This window comes from Paroedura picta, chromosome 14 (assembly GCF_049243985.1).
Source record: "Paroedura picta isolate Pp20150507F chromosome 14, Ppicta_v3.0, whole genome shotgun sequence".
Taxonomy (NCBI): domain Eukaryota; kingdom Metazoa; phylum Chordata; class Lepidosauria; order Squamata; family Gekkonidae; genus Paroedura; species Paroedura picta.
The window spans coordinates 11,021,607-11,034,268 of NC_135382.1; the positions used below are offsets into that span (position 1 = coordinate 11,021,607).

Here is a 12,662-nt window from a genome sequence, read left to right on the forward strand (position 1 = left end):
CAGTCAGAATCCCAGTGGCTAGTGATGCCAGTCCCCAGATTTGACCTGGGGATCCCCGGTTCTACAGCTCATCTCCAGGAGTCAGATCCGCTCTCCCAGGGAAAATGTCTGCTTTGGAGGGTAGACTCCATAGCATTATATTCCAGTGAGGTCCCTCCCTGCCCCCCAATTCTTCCCAATCCTGGCTCCAACCCCAAACTTTCCAGATATTTCCCAACCCAGAGCTAGCAACCGTACCAGCGGTCAATGAGAAGCCCCATGTAGGGATGCCAGTCGCCAAGTAGGGCCTGGGATTACAGGCCATCTCCAGACTAAAGTGATCAGTTCACCTGGAGAAAATGGCTGCTTTGGAAGGTAACTTCACAGCATTATACCACACTGAGGTCCCTTTTGACCCCAAATCCTGCCCACTCCTGGCTCCACCCCCAAATCTCCTGGTAGTTCCCAGTCCAGAACTGGCAACCCTAGCCCCACATGGCTCTGCCCATTTTCTAAAAATTTGGTGGGTGAATGATCTCAAATTAGAACATCAAAGCAGATGAAATACTGGGCGTTCTGAATATTTCACACACCCATTTCCCAGTTTGGCTTCAAAGGAGAATTTGCACGCCTGCATGGTTTTCCCTATCAGAACTGTTCCCTCTGGGTTTATAAAGGAAAAGATAGACAAATGTGCATACCTGTCTCTTTTTTTTTCCCCCTTCCATGATTAATAATAGAAGTGTGAGATTTTGATAGGTGAAACCATGCAGAGGTGGAAGGATTAGATCTCCTCTCCCCCATCTGCATGGCACTTATCTGACCTGGGGCCATGCATAGCTGAATATCCCCTTCTAAAGCAGTAGGGAGCTTCACTGTCTCATCCATAGACTGAGCTCATTGGTCACTTCCCCTCATGCAGGGGTAGTCAACCTGTAGTCCTCCAAATGTTCATGGACTACAATTCCCATGAGCCCCTGCCAGCAGTTGCTGGCAGGGGCACATGAGAATTGTGGTCCATGAGCATCTGGAGGACCACAGGTTGACTACCCCTGCCCTCATGGACCAAACAGTGGCTCCCTGAGGCTGCTTTAGGCAGGGCAAATGGCATGGGGGGAGGTGTAGCTCCTCTTCCTACTGTGACACTTATCCCAATCAGAACTATGTGTCTCTGTGTTTACTCTGTAAAGCACCATGTATGCCAATGCCATGTAAATAAATCATCCTCACCCTCCCTTTGCATTATGATATTTTGGTCTTGTAGCTGCTGGCTCTCGTGGGCATCCGGAAGGGGATGGAATGCATCTTCTCCCTCCATGATCTGGCCTGGTTGGATGACATCATCCCTGAAAAGGACAAGAAAGAGGAAGAAGAAGAACTGAAGAGGAAGCAAGACCTGGATGAGAGTGACAGTGAAGAAGTGAGCATGGTTGAGTTTTCTGGACAAGGTGGATAGAGTCAGTACTTTATTCTGCCCTTCTGCTGTGCAGATCAGGAAGGAAGGAAGAAATGGGCAGAAGGAATACTCTCTTCTTCAAGGCCTATGTTGGATGGGGGCAATTGAACATACACCTGTGGGTTGTGGTGGATCTGGAAGTCCCTGGGACTGCTACCGTACTTCAGTTAAGAATCTTGGGAGTTATGTTTCAAGTCTCCATTGCCCCTTAGAGCAAATATATTCACATGGTTCTCCATGTTGGGGTGAAGCAGTAGAATGAAGTTTGATTTCAGCAGCACCTTTAAGATCAACAAAGTTTAATTTTGGGTATAGACTTTTGTATACAAACAGACTTCTTTGGAAAGCTTATCATAACATATACAATTGTGTGTGTACTTCCAGTGATGTGCTGAACCCTCTGATTGGCCCTCAGTGGAGGATATGCATTCAATAGGGAGAGAGCACTGTCCCACTCAGGGCCAATCACCAGTCTTCCTTCCTCACCTCCTCCACCTGCTCCCTTCCTGCCATGTCTTGCCACTTACCAGAGTGGGAGAAGAACTGGCCCCACTCCATGGCAAGATCCCAAAGGTAATCTGGGACAGCAGGTGGAGGGCTGGCCTCAGTGGCATGGCTCATCTTGTGGTGGGACCACTCCGGGCTCCACATTTGTTTCTGCCCACCACAGGGGCAGGAGGCCCAGCCATGCTCATCAGTACCATGGGCAGAGAACTGGTCCAGGCAGCCCTGCTCACCAGCTGGGCCACTCCAGTCCCAACATCCCCTCCCACTTGAAAGAGTTCTGCCTGACACCCTGATGGACCAACAAGCTGAGTTCAGATTAAAGGCACTCAAGGAGGCCACAGTGCATGTCTCTAGGTTAGTGCCTGCTATCTTCCTGGATGCAATGGGCTTCACCTCTAGTACCTTAAAACCTCCTTGATCTTAAAGGTGCTGCTGGACTTAAACTCTGTTCAAACAAATATATACAATGAATCTGGCTGCAAGAACTTGTCCTTCCCAGATTTTGTCCTCTGCTGCCTGTTCAGTGTCCCCTTGTTTTAAAAGGAGCATCCAGTGGTCCCTGAATGTCTAAAACACCTTACATGCAAGCTGGGTGAGTGGAGGGATGAAATGTCGTCTTTCCCCAGAATCTAGGCAGGTAAACTTCAGAGGGATGAGATACTGGAGTGGGGAAGGATGTAGATGTGCACACTATGGTTGCCATCCTCCGTGTGGAATCTGGAGATCCCCTGGAATTACGAGCGATCTGCAGTCTACAGAAATCAGAGTATATTGTAAGCAGGAATAGCCAAGTTGTGGCTCTGAAGATATTCATGGACTACAATTCCCATGAGGCCCTGTCAACAAATTCAGCCACCCCTGCTGTGTGGCATCACATCTCCACTGAGTTCTACCCCTTCTCCAAACTTTGCCCTCTACAGGCTTACCTCATATCTCCAGGAATTCCCCAAGCTAGAGTATGTGCTTTCAACTCTCTCACACACAAAGGTCTCCAGTGGGCTGCTGCTTAGGCTTCAGTCCCTTCCTTACTCTGGTGCCTCTAGCTCATCTTCACTCTTGGACTAGCCAGGAACTGCGATCGGCAGCAACCCTCTTGCTGCTTCACCTCAGTTTTGGTCCCGGGAACTGCACTCATTTCAATTCTGGCCTCCAGAAGGATGAGGACTAGAGTGCATATGTGTGCATGGACATGCTCCAGAGCCATAGCTCAACCCAGTGAGTTGGTATTTCTGGCTGCTGCAAATCACATTTCCCCAGGGGAAAATAGATGGCTCTTTCCAAAAGCTTGGAGTCGAGTCTCTTCCCAGATGCAGAGTTGTTCTCTAAGCTTTGGGAACCTTCCCCAGTCTTCTTTTACACTCTGTTGAGGCAAAAGGACAACATGTGTGTTGTTTTCTTTGCCTTTTTAATGACCCCTTCCTCGGCCTGTGCTTATTTCTAGTCTGAACGCATGTACCTAGAGAAAGGACCGGAAATCAACATCTCTGTGAACTAGAGGGACTGAGAATCTCCAATGGACAAGACTCAAGATGAACCTGAGTTATGTGTAAGGATGTTTATTTTATGTCGGGAGGGGCTGTGGCTCCGTGGCAGAGCATCGGTTTGGCATGTGGAAGGTTCCACGTTTAAATCCTTGGTTTCTCCAGTTAAAAAGATCAGGTTGGAGATGATGTGAAAGACCTCTGCCTGAGTCCTTGGACAGCAGCTGCCAGTTTAAGTAGTTTAATATTGCCTGTGATGGACCAATGGTCTGATTCAGTATAAGACAACTGGCCAACTTATGATTGGAGCCCAGGAAGGAAATGAACCAAGACATGAAGGGAGAACCTCAAGGGTTACAAGCTGGGCTAACAAGAAGTGGAGGGAACTAGGAAGACAACCTGGGGCCCAACAAATCCAAGCAAATCATATAGTTTGCTTTTTATGAGCAACTTATAGATTGTTACTGAACTGGCGGGTGTTTGTCTATGGGTGGGTTTTCAAGCAGGGAGGCCAGCATCTTGATGTTATTTCTTGGTGTCCATCATAGGCCTGGCAAAACAGTTCCATCTTACAAGCACTGCAGAACTGGTTAAAGTCCCCCGGGCCCCCTGATCTTGTCAGGTGGAGCATTCCACCAGGCCAGGGCCAGCGCTGGAAAGACCCCGACCTGGTTGAGGCCAATTTCACCTCTTTGGGGGCAGAGACCATGAACAAGTTCTGGTTGCTAGATCTTACCGCTCTTTGCAGGGCATAGATATGAGAGTCCCAGACCGTTTAGAACTATGAAAGTCAGCACCAAAACACTGAACCTGATCCATTCTCCAAGGCAGTGCAGTTGGGAGTTGTACTAAATTATGAATAGTTTAGTTCCAGCAAACAGCTATGACCAAAGAACTTTGGGAAGGGGGGGGGCAGCTCAAGAAACTTTGTTTCCCCCTCAAGAAACTTTGTTTCCCAGGGACAGAATTTAATCTTCATCCCAGTGGTGACCAAAGTACACACAAGTGAATAAGCACGGCCATAACATTTTTTTGAGGGGGGGGGGGGGGTCGAGAGTAGAGTGTGGACAGGCTTTGTGCTGTCCACTGTGGGGTTAACTCCTAATGACCCATGGAAGGTAATGACCATGGTGAGATAAAGTGAGGTGGGGGATACCCTTTTTTTTAGAGGCGTTGTTATGCTTGGATCACCTCCTGGCACCATATGGCCCAAAGGCCAGTGAGGGGGGGTCTGAGGTGGAAGGGGGAATGTCGTGTATTGCTGTTAATTCTGAACCCACTTGAACACATCCCCAGAGCCACCTCTTTTTGACACCATTAAACTCTTTCAGCCTTTCTCCCCCTCACAAAAAAAATCAGATGTAGTGTATAAAACAGGGATCTCCAACCTTTTTTAGCCTTTTGAATTCTGACATGGGGTGGTGGGTGCCACCAAAAAATGGCTGCCAAAGAAGGAGAAAGTGGCTGCCATGGGGGGCAAAGCCACCCCTCCCCAATAACGTCCAAAGTATGGAGAAGACGACTTTAGACAATATGCCAACAGTGATGGCAGCTTCCATCTAAGCAATGTTGTTTTAATCTGCACAGCCATTCAGATCTTCAGTGGCCAATCAGAAGCTGTGCTGGGCAAGACCCGTACTTGGCTCCACCCACTTTCTGAAAACATCTAGCATAGCATAGCCTTTAATGGCATATAAAAATGAATATAGTTAAGGGAATCAATTACAGTTACAACAAATTGAATCCAGTATTAAAATGGAATACATTCCATTCATGGTACCTTATCACCAATAGCAGAAACCTTGCAACAGTTTCAATGACTTCTGAATTTTTATTAGACATGAGGAAAGCTACCTTAAAATCATCAGATTGACATTTCTTATTACTAAACAATGAGCTAAGAAATTGAAGAGAAATATTAAAGTAAAAAGGGCAATACAAAAAGAAGTGAGCTAACCATGCTTTCGCTCTAAATATGGAGTTTTGTTAAATCTCCCTTGTAGAAGGGCAGAAGGCAATGCATTAAACCTTGTCAGCATATTGGCTGTTTGTAAATACAGAGCTAGTAAGTGCAGGAGATTTCACACTGTACTGTGCCCATTTAATTCAATCCCTGCACTCCAGGGGTAACATCTATTCCTTGTCTGGCTCCTGAGTTCTTGCAATTCCAAGTCTAAAACTCTGCACTGGATTGCACAGATTTTTTTCTGGAATTATCTGTAAACAGCCCGTGGCGCCACGGGCGCCACGGACTGAATAAAAGAGTAAGGGGTAGTGGGGAGGAGTTAGGGCGGGACCGGTCCGGGATAAAAACTCGGAGGGGCCCCTCCAAGTGTCAATCCCGCCCCAAGCAGCCAATGGGGAGCCGCGTGAAGCGCGGCTCCCCATTGCCTGCTTCACCCGCCCAGGGAATATGGCGGAACGGCCTCGCAGCGTCGTAGACGCTGCGAGGCCGCTCCGCCGGCCGGCAGAAGGCTCCAGAGAGCCTCGGCTGGGGGGTGGGCCGGGAAGCCTTCTCTCGGGCGGCGGAGCGGCCTCGCAGTGTCATAGATGATGCGAGGCCGCTCCGCTGGCTGAGAGAAGGCTCCAGAGAGCCTCGGGGCAGCGGGTGGGCCTGGCCACCTCCTCCCGGCCGCCGGAGCAGCCTTGCGGCGTCGTAGACGCCGCGAGGCCGCTCCGGCAGCCGGCAGGAGGCTTCGGAGACCCTCGGGGCGGCGGGTGGGTCTCGGGGCGGCGGGTGGGTCTGACCTCGGCTTCCCAAGACCCCGCTGGAATTGAAGATCGCCGCCAAAGAACCGCCGAGGAGCCGAGGATGCCCCGCTGCCGCCGCCCGCCCTCTCTAAGGTCAGCTTCCTTGCGCTGCCCTCTCCCTCCCTATCCTCCACATTCTAGCGCCCATTGTATTTTGTTTACAATGGGCTTTAATTCTAGTATATAATGAATCTAAAGACATTCCAGTTGAGTTCATTTTCCTATGTCTTACACACCTGGCCTACAAGTCTTCATACAACAGGTTATCCTGAAGTAACTGAATATCAAACAACAAGCAGAGTCATCACATTGCCTGTAGCAGGGAAGTCATTAGATTGGCAGTTGCTTCTCACCGTTTTCCAAAAAGCTCCACGACACCCAAAATTTGCATACGGGTGCAAAATCTTTGGAGGGATGGAGGCGGGGGAGGAGATGCAGTTCATAATTGTGTGCAAGAGATGAGGTCTGTCAAGATGTTCTTCTTCTTTGCAGACAGGGTTCCCTGAACTGTTCACTGTGAAGGCTCTCACAGCAGCAGACGGGCTTGCATTGAGAAATAGGTCACTGCCGATGCCCTACAGAACATGGCTGATTCATGGTGGTTGTCACGTCGAAAGTGGAGAAAGATGGTCCAGGGCACTGGAGTGTAAGAAAAAGGAAGATGGACAGATTTCCTCTGCCTCACAGATTGCACTGTGCTTTAAAGGCCTATGTTGGATGTACTCTACTGATTCCAATCTGTCATTGAGCGCTCGGGGAAGCCCAGCCACTGGTGTACTTATTTACAAAACTATTTGACATTCCTCCATCTACTTGGCTGTTGTTGTTGTTGTTGTTTTGAAAGGCTCTCTAATAAAATGTACAGAATGGGTGTTAGTTTCCAAGTTCACTTTTAAAAAACCAATTTCAGTTGGGGGAGGGCTCGCCTCCTTCATCTTTTGTTTCCTTTTGTCAGACTGGAACACCCCTGCCTGGTACAAAAGGCTGGAATGTTGCTTGACGTTGGAGTGACGTTCAGTGAGGAAAGATGCGTGGCACTATGGGGTGGAGTGGGCAGCTCTCTGGATGGGCGGCTGGGATCTGCAGTCTCTGTTCTGGACCAAGGTCTGGAAGCCACAGTCAGTGGGATGAGGGCTAAGTGGCTGAATCTGAATCCAGACAAGTTGGAAGGCCAGCAGCATTGGGGATACAGGACTTACCTGTTACTAATGGTGTGCATGATGGCCACTGCAAGCAGACAAAATCCCTAAACTGGAGAATGAGAAGCTCACGCCACTGAAAACAGGAGCATCACACACACTGCTGGTATCACTAGACATCTTTTTCTATCTTGTTCAGATTTTGTTTTAGCTTGTTTTCCTTCAGCCACTTCACTACAGCCAGATGGCATCAGCAAAGCTTAGGTGGCATAGAGAATGAAATACAGAGCTGGGTAGTATTGGCAGCATATATGCCCACCTTGATGGATGATCTCTTTTATCAGTCTTACATAAGTATTGAACCACATGGTGTTTCGGATGCCTCTTGCCAGGCTTGACGCTCATATAGGTTTGACCATAAGACACTATGGTAGGGATGCCCATCTCCAGGTTGGACCTGTGGATCCTCCTGGAATTCCAGCTCATTTCCAGACTACAGAGATCCATTCCCTTGGAGAAAATGGCTGCTTTGGAGGCTAGACTCTATGGCAGGGATGACCAAATTGTAGCTCCCCAGATGTCCATGGACTATAATTACCATGCTGGCTTGGACAGCTGGAGAGCCATAGTTTCGCCACCTCTGCTCTATGACATTGTACTTCTTGGAGGTCCCTGTCCTCTCCAGGTTTCATCTCCAAATCTGCAATAGTTTCCCAGCCTGGATATGGTAGCCCTAACACTCCCAACCCCTATCAGTGGGTTTCCAGTTAGTTTTACAACATCAGATTATTAATCTCCCAAAAAGGTGCTGCTGACAATGTATCAATTTCATTGTGAATGCAATACACAAGGATATGCTATTAGAAAAATTGCTTCCATTTTCTCACTTGTTAAGACTTATCTGTGACAATTTTAGCATTGATTGACACAAGGTGTTTTTTTTAACTACCAAGAGATAATTCTACATACAAAATCATAGAATAAAGAGAGCTTTAATATGAGCCCAATGTGCAGTAATAGATACACAAAGCAAGGAGCATTGTTGGCGACAAAGCTGACTGCCAATTCAGAGCTCTCCTATTGAGATGCTTTATTATCTCTGTCTCTAATTGGGCTCTCTTTCTTGGTTAATTAACCATTTTACAGATTTATGGATTTCAAGCTGCCTCCAAAACGAGATTTCTACTTAGATATATGTATATGATTTATTAACACATTCTTCTCCTTTTTGTCACTACAATGAATATCAAATAAAATTATTCCAGACTCCATATGCATAGACTTGGCCACCCTGTACCACAACTTTGATTCTTTACTTTTGTTTCTGTCCTTGATGAGGCCAATCTGGCCATTATTCAGACAGTTGGCTCAACATGCAGCTGCGTTTTTCTTTTCTCTTTTGATTTACAACACAGCTATTCTATATCAAGGCCTCTCTAATTTTTTTTTTGTTCAGCTCCAAACTATTCTAATCATAAGTATTTGCTGAAACTAGCCTAGTTACAGTCTACAAAGGTACCTTCTAGGCTCTTGTCAGTCAAGGCCAGCAATTACTCCCCCATATTCCTAAACAGATTCCTGATAATGGATAACATTGATCCCTGCGGGACTCCAGATCCTGTAAATGATTCTGCTCACTTGTGTGGGCTCAGGGCTGCCAACCTCCAGGTGGGGCTTGGAGATCTCTTGGAATTACAACTAATCTCAAGTCAACAAAGATAATTTCCCCTGGACAAAATGGCTGCGTCGGCAGGTGGAGTCTGTGGACTTATATTCTCCCTTAGGGCCCATGTTCTCCAAGAATGTCCCAACTGAATGATCAGTAGCATCAAAGTCCTTTTGAAAGACATCACAGAACTCTCCCTTGCTTCTCACAATATTCTCCTTCTCCATAAGGCAATCTGGGTGACAGCTAGGTTGTTTAAAATAAACACAGGAGAAATTGTAAAGTGTAGTTGAGGCCTAAGATCTACAGATAGGACTGGAATGGCTTCAGGTTGCCTCCAGGCCAAACTTGACTAGGTGATCTAAATAAGGTTATCAATCTCTAGGCTCTACCTGGAGTTCTCCTGGAATGACTACCAGTCCAAACTGCCAAGTTCAGCTCCTCTAGAGGAAATGGCAGCTGTGGAGGGATGCTCTATGGCAGGGATAGTCAAACTACGGCCCTCCAGATGTCTATGGACTACAATTCCCAGGAGCCCCTGCCAGCAAATGCTGCCAGGGGCTCCTGGGGATTGTAGTCCATGGACATCTGGAGGGCCGCAGTTTGACTACCCCTGCTCTATGGCACCACAATCCCGTTGAGCTTCCTTCCCAACCCCTCAACCCCTATTCCAGGCACTGCACTCAAGTCTCCAAGAATTTCCCAAGGCAAACTTGGCTACTCTACATCCAAAGGAGATACCATGGTGGGTGGATTTGAAAGCCGCTGAGAGGTAGAGGTAGATGCATAATCCATTTTGCCTTGACTCTATGAAACATTAATAAAAGTGATATGGCATTAAAGACATTTTATTGATCAGACTTTGCATTGGTCCTTTTGCTTCGTTCTTTGACCTGCTTCCCAGAAGGCCTGAAACTTCCTGGCAAGGCACACCAGCAGTCTTCCCCCTTCGGGGGGAAATAGAAGGGTTTTTTTCACCAGGCATAAGTGAGGGGAAGGCATATGACTCAGTGGCAGAGCATCTGCTTGAACTGCAGAAGGGCCCAGGTGCAAACCCCAGCATCTCCAGTGAAACAGCAAAAATAAATATAGAGGTAGCAGTTGATTCGAAATGCCTCTACCTGAGACCCTGTCAGTCTGAGATGATACTGTCCTTGGTGGACCAATGGTCTGACTCAATGGATGTCAGCTTCCCATATTCTACTTTGAAAGATAGCAACATGGGATAGCGAAGGGTAATTTTATTTACGTGACTCCCAAAGGAATCTTTCAAAGGTTTGCACCAACACCAAAGTATCTTCCATCACAGTTGTCTGTGCTGTGTTGGGAGCGGGAGGCTCAGCGTGCTGGATAGCAACAGCCTTCACCTCTGGCCACAATCCAGAAGTGGATGTTCCTCTTCCTGCCAGTAAGGAGTGAGGAAGAATGCTTAGGGAGTGTCAGATAGGAGGGTCTGCATGGGCCACCTCTCCAAGCATATTTTTAACAACAATCTAGATCAGGCTTTCTCAGCCAGGGTATTATGAAAACCTTGGGTTTCTTGAAGGCCGTGGAAGGCTTTTCTGAATGGGTGGGAGTTAATTAATTTTTACATATTTAAAAATTTTAAATGTTTATCAGGAGATGTGACCATACATGGTCATGTTGACCTGCCTCCCAACCCCCAAAGAAATGGCCAATGATGGGCCCGGAGAGGGTGGGAAGGGGAGGGGCCCCAGATAGATGTGTACACAGTTGTGCTTCCCAACCATATCCTGCACAATCACACCACTTCTGGGGTTTCTCAAAGCCTGAAGAATATTTCAGGGGTTTCTCAATAGTAAAAAAGTTGAGAAAGGCTAAATGAAACTGACAGAGAGGATCTGACAGAGCAGACCCCACCCAACGTCCACACACCCCAGCTGCTCAGCACCCAGTGATCTACCAGCACGATTTATGCATTTCACCCTCCCTACATCTCTGCATCTCCCCATGCAATGATTCCCTTATGGATTTCAAGCAGTGGGACTACAGACATGTTGGGGGTTGGTGTCGTGGTTAAGAGCAACGGTTTCTAATCTGGCAAGCTGGGTTTGATTCCCCACTCCTCCACATGCAGTCAGCTGGGTGACCTTGGGCTCGTCACAGCCCTGATAGTGCTGCTCTCACAGAGCACTAACATCAGGGCTCTCTCAGCCCCACCTACCTCACAGGGTGACTGTTGTGGGGAGAGGAAAGGGAAAGCGATTGTAAGCTGCTTTGAGGTGCCTTCTGTCAGAGAAAAGTGGGGTATAAAAAAACAACTCTTATTTTTCTTCATGGGTTAACATTTGAGATTTCTGCATGTGAAGGAACAGGCATGAAAGGCCCCCACACACACCCTGGTTCCTTTGAGTGTATCCCTAGGAGGTCAGAAAACCCTACCACAAACCCAAGTTTCCACTCAGCAACATGATCCATTCCCCTCACCACCCAGGGGTGCAAAAAGAGCTGGCCGGTTTTATTATGCCCCATTTTCCGGTAACCGAAGGAATCACAAAGCAGCTTACAAACACCTTTCCCTTTCTCTGCCCACAACAGAGACTCTGTGAGGTAGGTGGTCACTCCAGATGCCAACAGCATCTCAGACTATTTCTTGCTAAATGCACATCTCCCACTCTGTACTAGCTGCATCACTATTTTTAAAGGTTCCACTAGTTGTTCTGCCTATGCCCCTACAAACTACCACAGGGACCACCCATTGTAACTTTGTGATGTTGAGCTATTATGATCTAGGTATGGCAAGTTTAACTCCTGCTCTCTCTATTATTGCATTTCAGATGTGTGTGTTTGTAAAGGGTTGTCAATTTGTAGCCAATTTATGAGAGGGGTTGTGGCTCTGTGGTAGAGCATCTGCTTGGCACGCAGAAGGTCTCAGGTTCAATCCCTGGTATCACCAGTTAAGAGATCTAGCAGTAGGTGATCTGCCCATCCCCACAAGCACGCTTGGGGTGGTTTAAATAATATCAATAAAACATAGTATTAAAAATTAATAAACACATTAAAAACATTATAAAATCTATAATAAAATCCCCCCCTTCCCACCAACAGCACCATTCCTGCCTGCCAATATGTGCCCCCGTAAGAAGAGAATGGGGGCAAGAACTTGGAGAGGAGAGTTTTTGGACTGCCACGGCCCAAGCAATAGGCCTGGCAGAAGAGCACTGTTACAGGCCCTACTCTGACAGTTTAATCAGGTCTGGGATCTCAGCTGGCAGCTCATTCCACCAGTCCAGAGCCAAGGCCCAAAAGGTCCTGTCTCTGATTCAGGCAAGACAGACACTTTCGGGGCCAGGAATTACCAACATGTTGGAATTCATTAAGTGCAATGATCTCCAGGTAACATATTGGGAGAGGCGGTTCCTCCGATACACAGGGCCCAGACAGCATGGGACCTTAAAGGTCAAGACCAGCACCTTGACCCTGATATAGAACCCCACTGGCAACTGGTTCAGCTGTTGGAGGGCAAGTTGAATATAAGCCCCCCCCCCCCCCGGTCTCCTCTTAAGGACCCAGGTAGCTGCATTCTGAACCAGTTGTAATTTCCAGAGCAGGACCAAGGGCAACCCCATGTAGGGTGAGTCAGGAGGTTACATGGATCACTGCAGCCAGATCTTCTGGAAACAAGTAAGGCACCAGTAGCTTCACCTGATGTAGATGGTAAA

At 47.6% G+C, this 12,662-nt stretch overlaps 1 protein-coding gene across 1 annotated transcript in view; it reads left to right on the plus strand.

Moving 5' to 3' along the window:
* Positions 1-7,045, plus strand: part of SLC4A9 (solute carrier family 4 member 9) — a 61,210-nt gene extending 54,165 nt beyond the window's left edge. The window contains exons 20-22 of the mRNA XM_077309882.1: positions 1,244-1,399; positions 3,384-3,488; positions 6,667-7,045. Coding sequence (XP_077165997.1) covers positions 1,244-1,399; positions 3,384-3,437 — 210 coding nt within the window. The 3' untranslated portion in view covers positions 3,438-3,488; positions 6,667-7,045. The remainder of the gene's footprint in view (positions 1-1,243; positions 1,400-3,383; positions 3,489-6,666) is intronic.
* Positions 7,046-12,662: the final 5,617 nt, after the last annotated feature.